The 23,768-nt window shown below is 39.8% G+C and overlaps 2 protein-coding genes across 4 annotated transcripts; one reads left to right on the top strand and one right to left on the bottom strand.

Moving 5' to 3' along the window:
- Nucleotides 1–1,157: 1,157 nt before the first annotated feature.
- On the bottom strand, nucleotides 1,158–7,742 carry ZCCHC17 (zinc finger CCHC-type containing 17). Of its 3 annotated transcripts, none has more exons than XM_034413718.3 (8): nucleotides 7,656–7,742; nucleotides 7,163–7,314; nucleotides 6,153–6,210; nucleotides 5,415–5,515; nucleotides 4,648–4,739; nucleotides 3,505–3,605; nucleotides 3,086–3,210; nucleotides 1,158–1,949 (listed from the first exon to the last, which is right to left on the bottom strand). In XM_034413718.3, the coding sequence occupies exons 2-8, from the start codon at nucleotides 7,202–7,204 to the stop codon at nucleotides 1,782–1,784; spliced, it is 687 nt and encodes a 228-aa protein (XP_034269609.1). In that variant the 5' UTR covers nucleotides 7,205–7,314; nucleotides 7,656–7,742; the 3' UTR covers nucleotides 1,158–1,781. The 3 variants fall into 3 exon arrangements, with proteins under 3 accessions (XP_034269609.1, XP_087732733.1, XP_087732734.1); XM_087876607.1 differs by having other exon boundaries at nucleotides 7,522–7,698; XM_087876608.1 differs by lacking the exon at nucleotides 6,153–6,210 and having other exon boundaries at nucleotides 7,656–7,725.
- Nucleotides 7,743–7,854: 112 nt separating this feature from the next.
- Nucleotides 7,855–23,064, top strand: SNRNP40 (small nuclear ribonucleoprotein U5 subunit 40). The gene is made up of 10 exons (XM_060691534.2): nucleotides 7,855–8,127; nucleotides 10,984–11,113; nucleotides 12,334–12,427; nucleotides 14,398–14,563; nucleotides 16,434–16,556; nucleotides 18,083–18,203; nucleotides 20,461–20,543; nucleotides 20,973–21,034; nucleotides 21,980–22,083; nucleotides 22,606–23,064. The coding sequence occupies exons 1-10, from the start codon at nucleotides 7,981–7,983 to the stop codon at nucleotides 22,653–22,655; spliced, it is 1,080 nt and encodes a 359-aa protein (XP_060547517.2). The 5' UTR covers nucleotides 7,855–7,980; the 3' UTR covers nucleotides 22,656–23,064.
- Nucleotides 23,065–23,768: the final 704 nt, after the last annotated feature.

The following is a 23,768-nucleotide window of genomic DNA, read 5'->3' on the forward strand; positions in this document are numbered from 1 at the left end:
TGTCCAAATAACAATGCCTTAAAGCATGCCCTCAACCTTTTGGGCACCAGGGACCAGTTCCGTGGAAAGTTTTTTTTCCCTCAGATCGGAGGGTGTGTGTGCTGTGGCCCACCAGTGTAGCTGGTAACAGATTCAGGCAATGAGGAGGTTGGGGAGGAACATGGGCCAGTCCTGGAGTCTGGGGAAGGCTCTGATGAGGGCTCTGCATCAGAGGCAGAGAGGGGGCCAGGGCCAGATGCCAGTTATCAGTTGTCTTCAGAGTCAGACATCAGTGAGGCAGATGAACAGCTGGAGCCTGTTCCCAGTGTGCGCATGCAGAGAGTTGCCAGGCGAAGAGAACAGCTAAAGAACAAGGGTCGTCTTGGGAGTAAGGCCACAGGTGGATGATGAATGGCCCTCCCAGAGGGAATAAAAGAGGAGTGAAAGGGGACAATTAGTTTGCTTAATTGGTTGCTTAATTGGCTTGTGACTCTCTGAGACTCTTTGCCAAGTTTTGAAGATATCGGCCTGGCAGCTCTCCAAGCCAAATAAGGTCTGTGACTGTAAATTCTCCCTTGAAAGACTTTACCGAAGGTGAATGAGAGGAATTCACTGTTTGTTTAATAAAAGGGTTTTGTTGGGATCAGGATTCTGCTTCGTGCTTTTTGGGGAAGCCTAGGTCAGAACAGTGTGGTTTTGCATGCTGCTTGCATCCCATGGATGGGAATTCACTTGTTTGCGCAGCCTGGTTGCTGGCATGCCATACCCGTTGTCGGTCCATGGACTGGGGATTGGGAACCCCTGCCTTAAATATAATGGTCAGTGTAAGACCAGCACACTACCCTCAGTTTCATTTATATGAGCCCCACTCAGGCAATTCTCTTCGGGCGAGGGGAAAAAAATAGCTCTATGAAGGCTCACTGAGGTCTGGAGTTTTCATTTCACCTCTTAAAGCCAATCTGGGAAAAATAAACTCCAAAATGCAGCATCATCCACTGAAAGTCACTGACTGCAACCCTGCAGCCTCCAAAACTAACAAAGTATAATATAAGTGAGCTTCCAGACACAAAAATGCTGACGCCCTAGTTTTTAAAGCATCTCACAATAGGAAAGTGAGACAACTAGAAGGGTTCTTATTTCTGTCCCTTCTCCAAATCCAAATCTACAGTAAAAAGAACTCCACGAACCAAAACTTTATTCATGGTTCAAAGGTGAACACTTGGCTCGTTTCTCAGTTTTTAAGACAACTGGTCCTGTACCCGATTTCTTCCTCCTATAGTATTACAGGACAAATGGGTAACAGGAATGCAGTGGCATGATCTACTCAACCAATGTTTCCCTGTCGGGCGAGAGGGTACATTCACAGTTCCTTCTGCTGGTAGGCAGACAATAACTGGCGGATGCTGAGTCAACCCACAGTTGTTCCCATGAGAGGAAATGCGCCGACTGCCAGCTCCATACAAGTTTCTGCAAGATGGCTCTGGGTTGATCCAAAGAGGCTGGCTAAAATCCAAGTATGAAGAAATGAAAGAAGGGAGTTAAGATTTCACAAGAATGGAGTCAACATCTGGGACAAGGTACCACCCAGTGGCAGGCTGCTCCTTCCTTTCCACTTTATTGGAGGAGAATAGCCATCCTTGTGATAATCCTTGAAAAACAAAGGTGATTTTCAAAGAAGGAAAAACCATTTTATCCTAATGCATCCTACAGTTTAGTTGTTCTTTTTCCAACTGATGACCAGAGGGAACGGAAGCCACAATTTGCACTGAGAACACATGCAGCCCAGAGTCAGATTCTCATTCTCATTCCTTGTGCTTTTTCTTATGATGCTTCTTTTTCCTTTTCCGAGATGGACTGTTTTTTTCCTTACGTTTTGCCTTCTTCTGAGCTGGCTGGTTCCCATTGTCAGAATTGGTGCTGTCAGAAGCTTCCAAGTCTGTGTTCTTACGTTTCCTTTTTTTCTTTTTATCCTGGTCAGGAGAAAAAAAATGTCTTGATGAATTTTGTATGACAGAGCAAATATATCACTACATACAGATAGTCCTCGACTTACGACTACAGTTGAGCCCAAAATTTCTGTTGTTGAGTTTCCCCCCATTTTATGATCCTTCTTGTCACTGTTGTTAAGTGAATCATTGCAGTTAAGTTAGTAACACAGTTCTTAAATGAATCTGGCTTCCCCATTGACTTTGCTTGTCAGAAGGTTGCAAAAGGTGATCACATGACCCTCACATACGGCAACTATCATAAATATGAACCAGTTGCCAAGTATCCAATTTTTTATCATGTGGGGATGCTGCAATGGTCATAAGTGTGAAAAACGGTCATGAGTCACTTTTTTCAGTGACGTTGTAACTTTGAACAGTCACTAAATGAACTGTTGTAAGCCAAGGAGTACTTGTATAATGGAGCTATTTCTCTGCAGTAATAAGGTCCGCCCACCCAAAAAATGCAGACTAGAAATAGAAGCCATTGTTTGTTACATAGAACACAGACTAAACTACATATGCAAACTGGCATCTAATTATAAATTAAGCATGCTCAATTTGTGCAGGGAAGTTTCAGTAGATACTTTGAATCTTTTAATGTCAGAGCTCTGTGAACTGCTACGAGTTCTTATCTATTTAACAGCTCTGTCCAGTAACATTTGACTGCAATGAAAGACAAAGGCAACTCTTTTGAAGACAGCAAAGTCCACATTCTGGACAGAGAGGACCGCTGGTTTGAAAGAGGGTTCAAAGAGACCATCTACATTAAAACTGAACAGCCCCTCTCTCCAAAGGGATACGACACCACCTGTCTCGTTTACAACAAAGCCCTTTCAGCAGTTCTAAGAAGGTTCTGCACACATTTGCACTATTTAGGTGACCCTGACGGCACAGATAAACCTCCAAGTGGCCTCAACAACTTTCAGAGGGAGTGTTAAAGACCAGATGATTGCAAGGAATATAAATCCTTCCATTCTCCACCATTCAATCAGAATTGAAGAAGCTTCCTGGATGAGAAGCAAAACGTCTTCAAGGAAAAACAAAGAAAGTCCAGTTGCCTTTTGGAAAAGCATCCTTGGGCAATCATGACCTGGATGACAGAGAATGTCCATAGATACCTTTTTCCTTTTCTTCATAGAGTGGTGACCTTTCTTTTCATCTTCTGCAGGGACAGGTTCATCCTCTGGTATAAGGGTGTATTTTGTCCCTCCTGGCTGCATGAAGCAATCTTTGGCGAAATGACCTACAACAAATGAATTATATAGAAACATAAAATAAGGCAACCTTTATAGATTACTCTTCTCTATTTCCTCAAGATTTATACAGAACTTCTAGATGCTATTTATACCTAAGTGCTTAAGTCTCATTACATTTATGTTCTCCAATTTTGAGGAAAAAGGCATATATTATCACCATATGGAATAAAAATACTGTAGGCCCACAAATAAAGTTATATTTCCTTCATTTCTCAACTTCTTTCAAACCCCTATCTTCTCTGAAAATGAACAATAAATGAACAAAATTATTAATCACATACCTGGACAACCACACTTCTTACACACAGTGTTCAAAACAGCTTCTAAAGTGATCTTTTGACTGGTATAATCTTTAAAGGAGCATTTTTTCCGTGCCTCTTGACTGCATAAAAACACAAGAATTTTCAAAAACAGAAACACCATTAATATGGGAAAAACCTGGTTCTACTTGGAACAATGAACACATTCTAAGTTATGTCAAGAAAAATAATATTAAAAAACAGCTTTCTGAATTGTCACTATGATTTTTTTTAACTTATTGTCCATAATCAGAAATCTATGCAATCACAAAATTAATTATTTTAGCAACCTTTTTATATCATTCAACCTGTCACAGCTCAAGACAGTTTATATTCTACAAAAATATATTTCATAAAAACATGCTAAAAGTTACAAATGCACCCCAGGACTACCTGTCTACACAAGTATGGATTTCAATTCTCAGAATTCCATAGCCACATTTTAAAGTTGCCAAGGTTAAGAAACACAGGTCTACCCCAAACAAGATGGTTTTCACTGCTTTGAAAATACACGTTTGTGTATAAATAAAGAACAACAGAAATAGTGAAACTCATTTGCCAACACAGAGCAGAGATGGGCAGTTAAAAAGTGTGGGACATAAATGTGGGAAGAATCCAACACCTTGGCATACTATAATCACACTTCTCAAACATAAAATGTTGACTGGCTATTCTATGGGCAGGAAGAAAATCAACAGAAAGAATGGAATGAAGTGGTTTAAAAGACGACTGGATGAAATACTGAACAGGAATCCTCCACACCACATTTTGTGGCAGGGTCTCTTGGTTCATCGGTCCCCAACATTTTTGGCACCAGGTTTCGTGGAAGACAATTTTTCCATAGACCAGAGGTGGGGGAGGGAGAAGGAGCACATAATCTAGATCCCTCACGTGCAGTTTACAGTAGGCTTCACTTGGCCACCTCCAGCTGTGTGGCCCAGTTCCTAACAGGCCACAGATTGGTACTGGTCCACACACATCCTGGGGGTTGGGGACCCGTCTTGGTGGTCTCTTCTACTGAGCTCAAAAGAACTGTTGGATTTTTACACTTTCTCCATGAGAAGTCATACTAGAAAGACCTTTGGTATAGAGAAGAAAAATTAGAGGAATGGAGATTTCACTTACTCAAGGACAACATTATTGGGGTCTAAGTCCTTTCCAGTTCCTTGGTTAACAACTTTCATGGAAAGAGATAGTTTCAATTTGTCATCCGTCTTCTGAAAACATAAAGCAATACATTTTGATTTTTGTTTCATTCCCAGATACCCAAGGCAAAAACTGATGTTGAGATTATAATACTTTAAGGTATTATACTTCAATCATTGAAATGTATTAATGTAAAATACATTAGCTATTCATAATGAACTTTCAGATAGTATCAATCAACCATGTTTCCCCGAAAATAAGACCCTGTCTTTTTTGAACCCTGAAATAAGTGCTTGGCCTTATTGCCATGCACTCAAAAGCCCGATTGTGTTTATTATCAGGGGATGTCTTATTTTGGGGGAAACAGGGTATCTATGTTTTAAGGCAGAATTGGACTGGATATTTCATACAGGGTACTTTGTGAAATATGTAAAAAACTTTGATTGAGTTGCATACTGTTACAATAAATTTACAGAATGAATCAATTTTTGAACTCATTTGAGATGTCTTGTAAGCGCATCATTCATAAAACTCAATCTCATTCAATTCCATGTTTATTTAAAATTCCAATGAAATTAATGTTTTCTATGAGAATTTAGATTTTCAGATTGCATACTTTTTCAGTAGCTTTCAGAGTAAATGTTAAGATTGTGATATCATTCTTCTTTAATAAAAGTATTTGTACAGTAATTGCTAACGATGAAATCTTTATTGGTAGAAATCATAAAATGGAGCCACAAATTTACCTCTTTTCCTATAAGTTTCACCCACACTTTTTCTCCAACGTCCACCATCTCTGAAGGTTTGTCCACTCTACAGTTTGACATTTGGCTTTTGTGAACAAGGCCTACAGCAATAACAAGAGAGAAAATACTTTATTTTCTGCTAGAAATCAATAACATAATTTTCTAAAACAACCCATTTTACAAAGAAACTACTCATTTTTGTTTTATATCCATTTACCCATAATACAGGTAATCCTCAACTTACAACAGTTAATATAGTGACTGTTCAAAGTTACAACAGTTCTGAAAAAAGTGACTTATGTTTTGCAACTGTTGCAGCATCCCCATAGTCACATGATCAAAATTCGGATGCTTAGCAATTGGTTCATATTTATGACGACTGCAATGCCCCAGGATCATGTGATCTCCTTTTGTGACCTTCTAACAATCAAAATCAATGCGGAAGCCAGATTCACTTAACAACTGATACTAACTTAACAACTGCAGTAATTCACTCAACAACTGTGACAAGAAAGATAATAAAATGGGCAAAATTCACTTAACAATTCTCTCACTTAGCAACATAAATTTTGGGCTCAATAGTGATCATAAGTCAATGACTAGCAATGTAAGCTTTGTGTAAGCCACCAAGGTTACTTGGGAATGGGTACGCTCAACACTTGTAAGTGGAAAAGTAACACCATTCATTATACTAACAAAAGAATGTTAACCGAAGAGTCACCATATAATTAATCAAACCTTGTTTTGGGGTTCCTGGAATTTTTATAAATGCTCCATATTCTGTCACAGAAGCAACCTGTAAAAAATATATATACCACCACTCACAAACAAAGCAACATTTATTAACCTACTGTCTCCTTACCCTGCTCCCAGTAACAACAGATGCTAGCACAATATACTTAGTTCTGTCTATTTGATGCCAAAGATCAGGTAGCCTCTTGAGATCTAACTGTTTGGAAATATCAGAAGGAATACTTACATAAATATGTGTCTACTGGTGTGCTATTTCTTTCACTGAATCTTATCCATCTTAAAAATTGTCTCCTTAAACTAAAATTCTATGTATACTTGGGAATAAACCTTATCCACTTTGGCATGGCTAACTTGTGAATATATTTATATATAAATATAATTTATATTTCACTGATAAAGAAATAAAGGGAGACTAGTATAGATCTATTTCAATCTATTTAGCTCTCATCAGCTAGACATACCCTTACTTGGATTCGAACTTGGGCTGCCTGCATGTTAGGCAACTGTATTAACCTCTGAGCCACAAGTTCTCCTCCCTTCATCATCTTGAGTCAGGGGAGAGATTAAGCGTTTTTTTTAAATATTCTTATATATTTCTATAAATAAGAAATTCAGCACCAAACCACCAACTGCTATAGCACAATTCCACACTATTTCTAAGATGTTATTCAAAAAGCTTTACCGCAGCCGGTTAGTTTGTTCCTAAATCTATTGATTAACGACATCCTAGTCACTTATACGAAGGATATTTTTTAAAAAATGTGTTAATTGAACTTTAAAAAATATATATACATATTATCTATTTCAGGGGTCTCCAACCTTAGCAACTTTAAGCCTGGTGGACTTCACCTCCCAGAATTCCCTAGCCAGCTTTGCTTTGGTGACCCCTGATCTATTTAACCTATCTGAACTTCAAAAACTTGTTAACTGTGAAAACACATTTATGTGATGTATTCAATCTCATCTCTCTGAAAATTAACTCTTTGGGACCATACCTCTCCTTGGAAAACAGCATAGAGTTCTGGAAGCTGATCCATTGCTTTCGAATACCACAAAAGGAGTTTATAACCAATCTTCTGGTCAAGATTCCTTTTCTATATTCTATATTATCCCCTGGGCAGCTAAAAAAAAAAAAAAGGCTCTTGCACTGAAAAAGAGACAAAGTTAAGAGAGACATATTACAAATAACACAAGTCAGTAAAAAAACAGTAAGGCGAGTCCAAGCTCCCCCCCCCATTCCGGTCAGCGTGTACACCTTGCTCCCCCCACCCCCTTCATCCGGCAGTGGATGATGGGAGCCGTCCTTCACTTCAATTTCGCGTCCAGTATTGGACTACAACTACCATTAATTTACCTCACAGGAAAAAAACCCCTGTGAGGAGAAAATGACAGGCCTTGTCATCCTTGAGGAGGAGGAGCCAAACTGAAGGGAATTTAAAACTCGAAACCGCCTTCGCCGGTCCTTCTTGACCCCGACTCGCATCTTACCGCCGTCAGGATACAGACGCTCCAAATGCCGCCTTCGTTATCCGCCGCCCTCAAGTGTGCAGGCAGTCTTATCTCTCTCCCCCCACCACTTTCAGCCAATGGGGAGACAGAATAAACGCAGGGTCGAGCGAGAGTCTCGACCATTCGGCGTTCTCCGTGTTAAGCGTGGCGACGTCGACGCCTACGTCTTGATCCTCCCGCCTCTTCGCCAGCGTCTTGAGCCAACCGGCGTCGGGAAGGGCCGTGTAAAAGCGCCAATGAGGAGGAGAGGGCGTGGCCTTCCCACTCTTGGACCAGCACGGCGGCGTTGAGGGTCAATAACGCGATGATCGACCCGCAGAAACGGAAGGCTCCCGGGCCGGATATGGCTCTGGTGGCGGCGGCGGCGGCTGCTAAGAAACCCCGCCATGAGCTCATCTTGGGGCCGGGTCCCGGAGCTGGGCAACCGCCTCCGGGCGCCTTGTTGCAGGCGGTGAGTTTCTTCCTGGGAGGGAAGCCGCTGTGTTTTTCCTTGAAATGGATGTTGGTGTGTGAGCCAAGGGAGAGATTAAGTGTTTTTCTAGACATATTCTTATATATTTCTATATATAAGAAATTGAGCACCAAACGGCTTTGCCCCCCAGAATCGTTTCATTAAAACTTCATTTCCTAATTCTTACGTCTTTCTACTAACCCGATTCGGAATTTTATTTTGCATTAGGTTTATCCGCTTGCTATGTTTTTGGGTGATTGTAAATTAATAATAATGTTTTTGGGTGATTGTAAATTAATAATAATAATGTTTTTGGGTGATTGCAAATTAATAATAATAATGTTTTTGGGTGATTGCAAATTAATAATAATAATGTTTTGGGGTGATTGTAAATTAATAATAATGTTTTTGGGTGATTGTAAATTAATAATAATGTTTTGGGGTGATTGTAAATTAATAATGTTTTGGGGTGATTGTAAATTAATAATAATAATGTTTTTGGGTGATTGTAAATTAATAATAATGTTTTTGGGTGATTGTAAATTAATAATAATGTTTTTGGGTGATTGTAAATTAATAATAATAATGTTTTTGGGTGATTGCAAATTAATAATAATAGTGATGATGATGATGATGATACTGATGATACCCAGTGATACCCATTGTCATCGGGGCACCTGGTACCATGTCCAAGAATTTTACAAAAGACATCAAGAAATTGCAGCTTCTTGCAATAAACCAGCGGAACTGCAAAAAATTACACTACTCGGAACATCATATATTTTAAGAAGATACTTGGTTGATACCTAGGATGCTGGCAGCACCAGCGGAACTGCAAAAAATTACACTACTCGGAACATCATATATTTTAAGAAGATACTTGGTTGATACCTAGGACGCTGGCAGCAACCCGTATCAACCATTAGCACCAGTCAATCGTATTTGTGACACATTTTTAAATGTTCAGTTGACTGAGTTTCATGTTTAATGAATAAAATAATAATAATAATAATAATAATAATAATAATAATAATAATAATAATAATAATAATAAATATCATCACTTGGAACACAACACGCCAGATATCACAGTTGTCGAAAACCTAAACGTACAATTTATTCACATCGCGGTACCAGGAGATGCCAGAGTTGAAGAAAAAGAACTGGAAAAAATCATGAAATATCGCGACCTGGCCATCGAAACTACACAGCTATGGATGAAACATGTAACAGTGATACCCATTGTCATCTGGGCACTTGGTACCATGTCCAAGAATTTTACAAAACACATCAAGAAATTGCAGCTTCCTGCAATAACACCAGCGGAACTGCAAAAACAACTACGCTACTCGGAACATCATATATTTTAAGAAGATACTTGGTTGATACCTAGGATGCTGGCAGCAACCCGTATCAACCATTAGCGTTAGTCAGTGGCATTTGTGATACATTTTTAAATGTTCAGTTGACTGAGTTTCATGTTTAATGAATAAAAGTATAATAATAACAACAACACTGTCAAACATCTGGATTTGCCTATCAAGGTCCTTGGTAAGGACTCGATAGGTAGACAAAAATGCCAAACCCAGTCTGAACATCTGGCTCACTGTGCGATGATCACTAATAATAATAATAACAACACAATCCCTAACCCTAACCCTAACCCATCAAACAACAATATCTGCCTATCGGGTCGTTGTTGCCCTTTAAGCTTCGAAGGGTGTGGGAGTATGAACGGATTTCCAGAGAATTGCAGGAACCATTTGCACTATTCAGGTGACCCTGAAGACACAGATAAACCTCCAAGTGATTTAAGGACCCTCTAAAAGGATGCAAATGACCAGCTGTTTGCAAGGAATATAAATCCTTCAATTTCCTCACCCTCCAGTCAGAGCTGAAGAAGCTTCTTGGATGAGAAGCAAAACATCTTCAAGGAAAAACAAAGAAAGTCCAGTTGCCTCTTGAAAAAAGCACTTTTGGGACAGCCATGACCTGGATGACTGAGAATCTCCATAAACTCTCTGAGCTTGGTTGTTTTCTAGCACATGTCTCATTACCCAACTAGGTAACATCATCAGTTTTAGAAGGGAATGGGGTTTGCTCTCTGATTGTTACGCTAGTTGGGAAATGAAACATTTGCAAGTAAACAACCAAACTCACAGAACATCAAGGATCCCTCGTTTTAACCCTGAGCTACAAATATTATCGTTTCTGAGAACATCTGCCTATCAAGCTCTTGGGAAGGACCTCATGGTGGATAAAATTCTAAATCTAGTCTAAACTTCTGGCTGAATGTGCAACACATGATAATCATAACCATTAAACTTCCTTGCTTCTTGACTCTGAAAAATGATTATCCTCTCTTTGTCTATTAAATTATTAAACTTTCTATTAAACATGTTGACTGGTTTATACATGTATTTGCTGCATTTTATGTGATAAGTATTTGTTTGTTCAATTTATTAGGATGTTAATGCCCACATTATAAAAGCGCTGTGGATACTATAAGCAAACATATAAAAATGCAGAAGAAATAATAACAATAAACGTATTAATCTCTTTTTGTGCGAATGCTGGTATTAATAGAATAAATGTTTATAGATTTTTAATGCAATCTTTCCTAATTCTTTGTCTGCAGTTGGACCTATAGTTTCTGCTATTTTAGCCATAGCTGTATGTTTGCATTTTCCATTGATTACAATATTTATCCTGTTTTCATAGCATTAAGTAAGAGGTGTCTGAGCCTTTTCAAAAATATATAGATCAATTTTCTTTCTGACTTAATTTTTTTTTTCTACCAACGGTTTGTGCTTATTTATATCTTCTTGAATATGTTGCATTTCCTTTCTATTTTAGGGCCCCCCAAGATGTTCCTCATTGCAAGCACCCATAATGTTACTTTCTGGTCATGAAGGAGAGGTTTATTGTTGCAAGTTTCATCCTAATGGATCCACCTTAGCCTCAGCTGGGTTTGACAGGTTGATACGTAAGTCAATTCTGTGATCTTTCTTTTGAGCGTGATAGGCTTGTTAAAGCTGTAGATTAGGTATTCTCAGAAGAGCCATTCCATTCTGATGAGAGTAAATAGAGACATACCTCTAATGCAGGGGTCTACAACCCCAGGTTCATGGACCGGCACCAGGCCACGGCATGCCAGAAACTGGGCCACACAAACAAGCGAAGCAGGATGCAGGCAGCACATGAAACATCCCCCCCACACAGAAAAACTTCTCTCCATAGAACAGTCCCTGGTGCCCAAAAGGTTGGGGGGCCACTGCTTTAATGATGTGCACTGTTCAATAGTTTTTAGCAGAACTTTATTGTCATTTAAAAAACCTGCCTTCCATTGAGGACCTGTATACTGCACGAGTCAAAAAGAGGGCTGTGAAAATATCTACAGACCTCTCACATCTTGGACATAAACTGTTTCAAGTCCTACCTTCAAAATGACACTATAGATCACTGCACACCAGAACAACTAGACACAAGAACAGTTTTTTCCCAAACACCATCACTCTGCTAAACAAATAATTCCCACAACTCTGTCAATTTACTAAGACTGCATTACTATTATTCTTCTCTTCCTTACTAGTCTCTCTCTCTTCCCATTTATTAGTATAACCATGTCGCTTGTATCTTTCAATTTATATTGTTTTTATTTGTTTCCTAGTACGATTTGATAACTTATTAGAAAGCTTGACTACCACTTGTATCTTTTTATTCTTGATGAATGTATTTTATTCTCCTTATGTACACTGAGAGCATATACTGTATACCTAAGACAAATTCCTTGTGTGTCCAATCACACTTGGCGAATAAAGAATTCTGTTCTGTTCTGTTCTGTTCTGTTCTGTTCTGTTCTGTTCTGTTCTATTCTATTCTATTCTATTCTATTCTATTTATTCTGTTCTGTTCTGTTCTGTTCCGTTCCGTTCCGTTCCGTTACATTCCATTCTTTACAAAAGGATGTTTTACCCTTTTCATCCTTTAGAGTAAGCAGAATTTTACTTTTTCTGTGCTTCAGTCTGCTGCTAAATATGTCAATTTTAGATCAAATATTAACAGCACTTTCACTACTTGCAATCTTACATGCAATAACACCTGCCTAATTGCAGACTGTGTATTAAGACACCTTTGATTTGAAATGGTTGTTTGATATATTCAGGAAAACACTATACTTAGGCTCGATCCTCCCTCTCATTTCAGTCCTATGGCATGTGTATGGTGACTGTGATAATTATGCCACTTTGAAGGGCCACAGTGGCGCAGTTATGGAACTACATTACAACACTGATGGCAGGTTAGTGTTTATTTTTTTTTTACATTTTGTACAATATAGCAAAATATTTCTCCGCTTTTGAAGACAAATAGTGATCTGTGATTTGACCAAAAAAACCTCAATAGGAATGCAGAAAACTAACTTCATATCATATACATATGTTGTGTTTTATTGTTTCGATGGTTTGCTGTTTTCTTTGAAAAGGACACTTGAATTTATTTTTTAAAAAATTACTTTGTTACTATAATCCTCAAATGAGTAAAAAAGTAAGTGTATGTATGTATATAGGGGTCGCGGTGAGTCAATGGCTAAGGCGCTGAGCTTGTCGATCGAAAGGTCGGCAGTTCAGCGGTTCAAATCCCTAGTGCCGTGTAACGGGGTGAGCTCCCGTTACTTGTCCCAGCTTCTGCCAACCTAGCAGTTCGAAAGCACATAGAAAATGCAAGTAGAAAAATAGGGACCACCTTTGGCGGGAAGGGAACAGTGTTCTGTGTGCCTTTGGCGTTTAGTCATGCCGGCCACATGACCACAGAGACACTGGCTCTTTGGCTTTGAAACGGAGATGAGCACTGCCCTCTAGAGTTGGGAACGACTAGCACATATGTGCCAGGGGAACCTTTACCTTTATGTATGTATATATAAAAGGTAAAGGTTTCCCTGTCCAGTCGTGTTCGATTCTAGGACACGGTGCTCACCTCTGTTTCTTGGCTGAGGGAGCCAGCATTGTCCGAAGACAATTTCTGTAGTCATGTAGCCAGCATGGCTATATGTCAAAGGCGCACAGAACATTGTTATCTTCCCACCAAAGTGGTATTTATCTAGTCGCATTTTCATGCGTTTGAATTGCGAGGTGGGCAGGTGTGTGTGTGTGTGTGTGTGTGTGTGTGTGTGTGTGTGTGTATCTCAAAAAGCAATGAAAACATGTACATTACAAAAAAAAACCCTATATGTTTTGAAATAAGTGACTCCATTTTTAAACACGAAATAAACCATGCTGATAGCAAATCATATTCTTCACTGTTTTCATTGGATCGATAAACAGCCAGTTCAAAAGCTGGAAAGGATGTACATATTTTTTTCAATACAGGATTTTAAGCTGGACTACAGATTCAAAGATGTTCATAGAACAATAAATTATTATTATTATTATTTATTGGATTTATATGCCGCCCTCTCTCCAAAGGACTCAGGGCGGCTCACATCAAATGAAACAATCCCAATAAATACAAATTAAAACATTCTAAAACAGACTAAAAACCAATTTAAAGCAGTAGACCCCATCAGTCCTGGCTAGGACTGATGTCAAGTTTTAATTCAAAATCTTTAAATCTTATTTCTGCTCTCAAGACTATATTAATGCTTTAAATATCAGCTTAACACACAAGCCAGCCAAAAGTATATGAGGCAAAATTTCCTCAAAGATACTGCATCTTTAGCATGAAAAACTCAAAATGCACTCTTTTAGAAACTCCTACAGTAAATTATGCAGTAGCATAATAGATTATATTCCCAAAGTTTTCAGTTGCAAGCAAAAGTAATAGCACTTAGACTTATATACTGCTTCACAGTGCTTTTACACCCCTCTCTAAGCGGTTTACAGAGTCAGCATATGGCCCCCAACAATCTGGGTCCTCAGAAGGATGGAAGGCTGAGTTAACCTTGAACCTGGTGAGATTTGAACTGCCAAATTGCAGGCAGTCAGCAGAAGTAGCCTTCAGTACTGCACTCTAACCACTGTGCCTCAGTGCTGGCTTTATCCCTACCCATCATGTATTGCTTGTTGCATAGTTATCTAATAGTTTAATTGTAGCAAAACAAACAAGATGGCCTTTTCCTTTAATGCTACAAGCAATATTAAAGTGAGCCCCCAAAGAATTTCTTGTCTAGTATCTTTCTCTTATCTAATGGACCATTTTTAATGTGATAAGTAACTTTTAAGTGTCGAGAAGTAACAGCTTTACAAGATTCATAGCCATTGCCTTCTTTCACAGCATGCTGTTCTCGGCCTCCACGGATAAAACAGTAGCAGTATGGGATAGTGAGACAGGAGAGAGAGTGAAAAGACTTAAAGGACACACTTCGTTTGTCAACTCCTGCTATCCAGCAAGACGTGGACCTCAGTTGGTTTGCACAGGCAGCGATGATGGGACAGTGAAGGTCAGCATTTGTACTATAACTCTTGCAGGATAAGAGCGAGGGCTGGTTTGGTGTAGTTTTAATTACAGACCAAGAAACATGGTCTGTCCTGCCTTCGGCTTAAAAGCCAACAGGATGACTTTAGGCTAGCCTTTCTAATTGCCAGTCTTCCTGGTTGTCTGTTAGAAGCCAATGATTTTCAGCCTCTTTCGAATAGGCGGTGCCATTTTTTTCTCCTTTTTTTTAATACTTGGTATTGTGATATTGCCTATATATAACCTTGTGGCAGCATTAAATGAATGTTTAAAGGTTTGGGGCCTCCTTTATTTATTTTTTTAAGTTTTTTATTTTTATTTCTCATAAACACATTTACATGTACAGTCATTTATCTGTCATTTTTCATTCACCTTATCTTTTAACTTTCATTTTTACTTTTTCGGGGCTACTCTTTTACTATTTACCTTTACTCCAACCTTTCTTCTTCTCCTCCCCTTCTTTTCCTTCCTCTTTCTCCTCCTACTTTCTTCCTTTCCTTCTCTTTCCTACTTCTGCTTCTCTTCCCCCACTCCTCTCTTCTTCCCCCTTCTAACCTTCTCTTCTACTCCTCCTTCCCCTCCCTTTTCTTCCTCTCCTTTTCCCTTTCTTCTTTCTCCTCTCCTCTCCTCTCCTCTCCTCTCCTCTCCTCTCCTCTCCTCTCCTCTCCTCTCCTCTCCTCTCCTCTCCTCTCCTCTCTACTCTTTCCCCTCTTCTGTTGTTTCCCTTTTCAGTTCAATCTAAAGTGGTATTCGAGCAGCCCCGATTTTCTAATTATCTTTATTCTCATTTCAATTTTTGAAATGGGTTTTGGGCCTCCTGAGGGGGATGTTTGCTATCCCCCCCAATCGATGCACACATAGATTGGTCACCTATGTCAAAACAAGCCTACAGGCTAGAGAAATACTTGGAATTTTAGGAGAAGCTCTGTAGGCCAGAGGTGTCCAACCTTGGCAACTTGTAAGACTTGTGGACTTCAACTTCCAGAATTCCCCAGCCAGCATGTGCTGGTGATTTTACCACCAAAATATGTACAGATGGGTTCTTTATCCTGTTCGTCATCCTTATAATGCATATGAAAAAGGGGATTGTTTTTTGGGATTTTTTTTTCCTCTGGATGTATATCTTTTCTTAACCATATATGCTCAATCTGTAAATCTTGGGGAGTGGCACACAGTAGCTGTATCTTGGTTGCTTCTTCCCTACATTTCTGTTCATAATTAATAGGTTTAAGAGAAGATAGATAGATAGATAGATAGATAGATAGATAGATAGATAGATAGATAGATAGATGATAGATAGATAGATAGATAGATAGATAGATAGATAGATAGATAGATAGATGATGGATGGATAGCTAGCTAGCTAGCTAGCTAGATAGGTAGAGTAGAGTAGAGTAGAGTAGAGTAGAGTAGAGTAGAGTAGAGTAGATCAGGGGTCAGCAACCTGCGGCTCTGGAACCACATGTGGCTCTTTCACCCCTCTGCTGCGGCTCCCTGTCACTCAAAATATGTGTCACAACCACCAATGTGCAACACCCACCGGCACGCGATTTATTGAGCTTTTCAACTCCCAATAGGCCAACCATGGATAAATCCAAGAAAAGAAAAGTTTCAGAAGAGAACAAAACGTTTAATTCAACTACATAGGCTAGTTTTGTGGCTGCTCAAGAAATAGTCAGGCACGGGAAGGGTTTTGTGGCTCCCGATGTTTTCTTTTCTGTGGGAAACGGGTCCAAATGGCTCTTTGAGAGTTTAAGGTTGCAGACCCCTGCAGTAGGTAGATAGGTAGGTAGGTAGAGGGAGGGAGGGAGATACATAGATATATAAAAAAATAAAACACTTTTTTTTCTTCTCAGCTCTGGGACATCAGGAAGAAAGCAGCTGTTCAGACCTTCCAGAACACCTATCAAGTATTAGCTGTGACCTTCAATGATACCAGTGATCAGATAATATCTGGCGGTATCGACAATGATATCAAGGTCAGTTGACTTGGTCCAGGAAGTCAGGCTTCATATTTATTTTAAAACTGGTTTGTTTTTTCCTCTTTCATTTAGCGCTGTAAAATAAAACGGGCAGCCCCAGATAAAAATGGGTTAAAAAGCATGGCTGGTATGGAGGTTGTCTAATTTTCCGCTGGCATTTGAAATGTAAATTCTTTTGTGAGGGCGAGTAGGCAGTGCGCTCTGATATTTCAGGTTTTTCTAAGGACAGGAATAGAAAATGGATTTGGCCAGGTGCCCCGTATGTAGGCCATGAATGATGTGGGGCTGTGGGTGGGTGGGGGGAGGCATCTCTTTCCACACCTCTAAAATTCTTTTGTATTTTACTCCTAAAACGTCATTGTTTTTAATACAGGTAGTCCTCAGCTTACGACCATAATTGTCCAAAATTTCTATAGCTAAGGAAGATAGTTGTTAAGTGAATGATAACCCATTTACGACCTTTCTTGCCACAGCTAAGTGAATCCCTGCAGTTGTTAAGTTAGTAACTTGGTTTGTTAATGAATCTGGCCTCTCCATTGACTTTGCTTGTCAGAAGGTCAGAAAAGCTGATCATACAACCCTGGGACACTGCAGCCGTCATATATAGGAGACAGTTGCCAAGCGCCTGTATTTTAATCACATGGCTATGGGGGATGCTGCAATGGTCATAAGTCACTTTTTTTCAGGGTCATTGTAACTTTGAACGGTCACTAAATGAATCATCAAGGACTACCTATAGAATCAATTGCTGGAAAGAAATCCCTGCGTCTGGAACATTGGTGTAGGCTAGAAGTCTAACTTTTACTACAACTTAAATATGACCCCAGGGGGAGGGCCTTCTCTGTGGGGGCACCCACTATCTGGAACGAGCTCCCCCCGGAGATACGGAGGATCCCGGATCTGTGCACTTTCCGCTGTCCTCTTAAGACCCTCCTATTCCAGCAAGCCGGCCTGGCCTAATTTTTCTCCCCTTTTAAATTTTTAAACTGAAATTTTAATTTGTTTTAAATTATTGGGATTTTTAATTGTCTTGGGCTAAATTATTTAATTTGGTTTTAAATTGTTTCTAGCTTTTGTATTTCTGTATTTTATCCTGTGCCTGTTCACCGCCCTGAGTCCTTCGGGAGTAGGGCGGTATACAAGTTTAATAAAACATGAAATAAACATAAAACATGACACTTTCAGGGCCTCATTTTATTTATGGTAATTACTTCTTAGTTTCTAGTGGAATGGTGCGGTGGCCTAGAGGTGGAGCTCTCGCCTCATAATCAGGAGGCTGTGAGTTTGATCCTAGGTAGAGGCAGATATTTCACTCTCTCTGGGAACACTGAGAATATATCTGCTGTACAAAACTCTGCATTGGTGACAGGAAGGGCATCCAGCCATTAAATACTCTGCAAATATTCAGTTGGCCAGATGCTACCCCACAAGGGATTATGGTGTCGAAGATGATGATGACTTCTTAAGTATCTGGTATGTCTTTCAAGTGTAAAATGCCAGACCTGTGTTAAATCTCTTAAAAGGTATGGGACCTTCGTCAGAACAAGCTAACTTACACAATGAGAGGACATGCGGATTCTGTCACCGGTCTCAGCCTAAGTGCAGAGGGCTCTTACTTGCTTTCCAATGCAATGGACAATGCAGGTAATCACTTTCTCCTTACTCTCTTTCCATACCTCCAGGTATGGTATCCTCATCAGTTGCTCATTAGTGGCAAGCAAATCAGAATAGCAATAGCACTTACACTTGTATACCGCTTCATAGTGCTTTACAGCTCTCTCTAAGCAGTTTACAGAGTCAGCCTATTGCCCCCAACAATCTGGGTCCTCATTTTACCCACCTCGGAAGGATGGAAGGCTGAGTCAACCTTGTGCTGATCAGAATTGAGCTCCTGGAGTAAGCTTGCAGTACTGCCTTACAACCACGGCTCTGGTTGCACACCTACCATATTTTTCGGAGTATAAGATGCACCAGACTATAAGATGCACCTACCTTTTTTGGTGAGGAAAAGAAGAAAAAGAAATCTCCCTCTGCCTCCCAGCAATTTTGCCTCATTGCAACAAATAGCAAACAGCCTGCTTTATTTTCATTTTAGTTTTCAGCATAGCTTGATTAGCACAAGGAAAAAAAAAATCTGCTCCAGCAATTTACCTCCTTGCAGCAAGCAGCAGAGGCCCAGGCAAAACAGCTGAGAGCAAAACAACTGAGAGTCAGGAGGCCAATCCAATCAATTTGTGCTAATTAGGTTGTGCTGAAGCCGAAAGGAACTGTTTCTTCTTGCTGTTTGCTGCAAGGAGGTAACTGCTTGGAGGCAGAGGCCAAAGGGTGGGGGCCAGTGGGAGGGAGGGGTGTATAAGACGCCTCCAAATTTTCACCCCCTTTAGGGAAGAAAAAGGTGTGTCTTATACTCCGAAAAATATGGTATTTATTTAAAAGATTTATAAGGTCATTGTAAAACACAACAGTGGGCAGCTCATTACATGACTCCAGCATGCCGCAGCTACCTAAATACATGCGAGTTGTCAAGTACCTGGATTTTGACCACGTGGCTGTGGGATGCCATGGCAAGGAGCGGTCATAAATCACTTGTTGTGATGCAGTTGTAACTTCATCGCTAAACAGATGGTTGTAAGTCAAGGACTCCTTGTAATAATTATGGCCATGGTAAATAATTTACTAACAGCACTCATAGTTTTAGAGCAACAGTGGTGTACAGACGAAAATTAAGAATGGGAGATAGTGTTCTGACCTAGACTTCCTTAATAGAATAGAATAGAATAGAATTTTTTTATTGGCCAAGTGTGATTGGACACACAAGGAATTTGTCTTGGTGCATATGCTCTCAGTGTACATAAAAGAAAAGATACATTCGTCAAGAATCATAAGGGACAACACTTAATGATAGTTATAGGGTAAAAAGCATGAAGCAGAGTCTTGATCCCGGCAAAACCCCTTTTATTTACACAACAGTGAATTCCTTTCATTCACAGGCAGCAAGGCTTGGCAAACTATCTTTCAGAGGAATATTTATCAACCCAAACCTTATCTCACGTGGAACGCTGCCAGATAACTAGTTTCCAAACACAGTGTAAGGCAAAAGTTGGCACAGAGTCTCTTAGAGTCACAAACAGAACTTTCCACTCTTGAAACGACTGACCGAATGAATTGTTTCCTGCAAAAGCCCGCTCCCCATTCGCTCCTCTTTTATGTCCTATGGGAGGGGCCAATCACCTCCAAGGTGTGGCTTTACTCCCAAGTTGACCCTGCTTTCTTAGTTCTTCTTGTCTTCTGGCAGCTCTGTGCATGCGCACACTGGGAATGGGCTCCAGCTGTTCCTCTGCCTCACTGCTGTCTAGCTCCCTCTCTGCCTCCGACGCAGAGCCCTCATCCGAGCTTTCCCCAGCCCCCAGGACTGACCCAAGTTCCTCCCCAACCTCCTCACTGTCTGACTCTGCTGCCAGTTCCGCTGGCCACCAGTGGGCCACAACAGATAGGCTTGAGTGACAATTTTCTGGTGGAATCCAAGACGTAAAACAAAAAGATAAAGGAACAATTAAGAGAGAATCCTACATTGGTTGTTATGTCGCTTCCTCGTTCAAAGTGAGAAATAATTTTAAATTGCCCTCTTTTGATTCGAACAATAACGGGTGAAATTCAGCAACTAGTGTTGGGTTTTGAGTATTTGGCTTTAAGCTGTCCTCCCAGGGATCTTTAATCTTGGCTGTCAGGGAGAGCTGAGATGATAATCACTCTACGTGTTGCAACTTTATTTGATGTTATTGTTGTTATTATTGCATTAAAATTACATTTTAGCAGCTGGCTGGCAATTAAACCTGCATTACGAGCCAATATCGAAATAATTAGCTCTGGATGCGACATGCTGGTTTTGATTTTGTTCTAGTTCGCATCTGGGATGTGCGGCCCTTTGCTCCCAAAGAAAGATGTGTGAAGATACTCCAAGGGAACGTGCATAATTTTGAGAAGGTAAGTGAAGTGTTGGCTGAAACATTGCTTGTTTATGGCTGCTAGTTGAAAGTTAATTGATGAATAAATGGCTTTTAAAATTGGGAATTGCTGCAAACCCTTTAACAAGGCCTATGTTGGAAATTAACGGGCGGGATAAAATTCCAATTAGAGCTGCTGCAAAAGAGCTCCCTCCCCCCCCCCCAATGCCGTTGTCGTCGTCTATAAATTAACCATCTTTGACATTTCACAACCTATTTCATAGTAAGAAAACAAGATGCTTTTAGTTCTGGCAATAAAATCTGGTACAGAACTGCAGACTAAGGTTTCAGAGGAAAGCCATTCCTAAAATATTGTTAATATTGCGCAAGCCCTGGTAGATTTCCTTTCAGATAAAAATAAAGAGCATGAAAAATGCCTGGAATCGGACCGTGTTTTCTTGTTTGTTAGAACCTTTTGCGATGTTCCTGGTCCCCAGATGGAAGTAAAATAGCTGCTGGATCTGCAGACAGGTAAAAAAATCTGCTGGTTTAACTTTTAAACATTTAAAAGCCCCGCCTTTTATTTTAGCAATAAATAAATTGATGATGATGATGTTGATTCTTAAAACCAAGCTGATCCAGAGAGAGTCTTGGTTAGTCTCAGTTGCAGTGGCCATCTTTATTTTATTTATTTTACTGTATTTTATTTAGTCACTTGTCTTGTACGTTCCTTTTAATTATAATACACAGAATTTTGTTTTGATCTGCAGGGTCTAAAATGCATAACAAACCATATACCTGCCACAGTTTTGCAGTGGTACATTCAGATTCATTGATTCTAACTCCAATTATACAGGGTTGTGTTAACTAGGTGCAATTCACCGTTCTGAAGCTGGTGTCAAGTTTCTGAAAGATGCCCTAATTAATTAATGAGCCATGATCCAAACTTCAAAGGAAATATAGTCATTTATTAGGAGCAACATTCTGGCAATACTCGGATGCAGTTAGGACTGATCCCACGTAGATTTACGTTCCCCTATCACCCTGTCTCTCCCCTCCTCTCTGGCCATGTCATAAATCACATTCTCCAATTAACCACTTTGGCTGGCTGTGAAACCTAACACCCTCCTTCTGATTGCGGTCAGAAAGAATGTATGGAATTCACTTCAGTTCTCCCTCCCTCCTGCTCATGGCAACTTGAAAGCTTTGCAAGTTGACAGCTGGCTTCTGAGGTTGGCAGATTAGAACCATGCTGGAAACTGTTTTAACTTTCTACTAACACGACAAATAAATACTAAAATGCAAATCTAAGCACTTTAAAAAATTCTCTAGTGGTATAGAACATTAGAGCATTAACGTGGATAGAACATTATATGTTCATCAGCTTCTGTGTTTATATATTGTTTGAGAGTCAGAAGGCAACTGTGGTCTCTTATGTGCAGGGAGGCCTTTATGTGTGTTTGTCATCATACACAGGTTTGTTTATGTGTGGGATACAACCTCTAGAAGAATCCTCTACAAACTTCCAGGCCATGCGGGTTCGATAAATGAAGTGGCATTTCACCCAGAAGAACCAATAGGTAAGTCCTTCCTATGCATGGTCAGCAACCTTGAACATAAGTGCTAATCAGAGGTGGGTTTCAGTAGGTTCTGACCAGTTCTGGAGAACCGGTAGCAGAAATTTTGAGTAGTTCAGAGAACCAGTGGTAAAAATTCTGACTGGCCCCGCCCCCTTTTATTCCCTGCCTCCTGAGTCCCAGTTGATTGGGAGGAAATGGAGATTTTGCAGTATCCTTCCCCTGCCACGTCCACTTAGCCACGCCCACCAAGCCACACCTACAGAACCGGTAGTAAAAAAATTTGAAACCCACCATTGGTGCCAATGTGTGAAATTATCCTTTTTAATAATCTTGTTAACATACCCTGAAGGAGGAGTCCTCCTTCCTTGCTGGTTCATTGCTCTGTTAGGTTTGCCTTGACGCTTAGGGTTACATATATTTAAAACACAAATATTTAAGCTGGTAAAATAAAACAAGTCTCCAGAATGGTTCAAATGGGACCTTTCACTTACCTTTAACCAATTCTGCATTCCTTTCCATCAGTACTTTCTGCGTCTAGCGACAAAAGACTGTATATGGGAGAGATCCAGTGAGGAGGAGGAGGAGAAGATAACCATGGATTAATTCGGAAGATTTGCAGAACTCGATTGCTTCCAACCAATTTGAAAAGAAGAAGAAGAAGAAGGAAGAGGAAGATGGTCCATGAAGAGACTACAACTGTCATGTTTCCTAGGCAGCGTTAAATCGTCACCTGTCTCCTAAAAGATCTCTTCTTGAATTCTTTAACCACATTTACAGAAGCCTAAAACACGTGGCAGTCCTGTTCCATCATTTGGATGGATGCACAACTGCTTTATTTTACCTTTAAAACATGTGCTCTCTTTTATTTTTTTTTAAATTGTTTTGACCATGGTAAAGTGGGGAAGTAGCATTTAATATTGCATGCTTCCCTAAGATTCGTATGTCATTTTTATATTAAAAAAATGAAATGCCATATAAAAATTGCAGGTGGAATTTATTGACAAATACATCTTTTGCCGATATATGACAGCCCAGGGGCAGAAGACTGGGCTAGATACAGCAAAGTTACCATATTAAATAATCCTTACAGTGGGTAGCAGCGTGCTAGTGTAATATTTCATATAGATTAATTAAGATTGTTTTTATTGGATTTTTTTTTAACTCAAAAGGATAGCCTAAACTGAATTGCAGAATCACTTGTCTGCTCAACAGTGAATATCACCCAAAATAACCCATTCAGAAAATGATTAATTGATAACAATGATATGTATGGGATTTTGGCTGTCTTCATTCACATAAGTGGTCTGGTTTTTTTCCCCGTAAATTATAAATTTACAAAATTTAGTAAATTGCGTCTGTTCTTTCCTTTACAATACTGTAAGTGTAGGAAATTTCTTTGAGAATGTATTGAAATATATATCTTTTTTAGAAAAGGAAAAGCTTACTTGAAAGAACACACACCCAAAACCTGTATGGGGTGTATGTACAGTATATTCTCAGTACACTAACTTTGTAAGTTGCGCTTCTGTTGAGACTGTAAAGATACATCTGTCTGTTTTCTGCATAGCAAATAATTTTCAAAGTATAAGATGCACCGGAGTATAAGACGCACCAAGATTTCAAAGAGGTATACAAGAAAAAGTTTTTGCCCTCCCCGGCACCCAGGAGCACTCTGCAGGCCTCTC

This window comes from Pantherophis guttatus, chromosome 10 (assembly GCF_059756535.1).
Source record: "Pantherophis guttatus breed Tessera chromosome 10, ASM5975653v1, whole genome shotgun sequence".
NCBI classification, from domain to species: Eukaryota; Metazoa; Chordata; class Lepidosauria; order Squamata; family Colubridae; genus Pantherophis; species Pantherophis guttatus.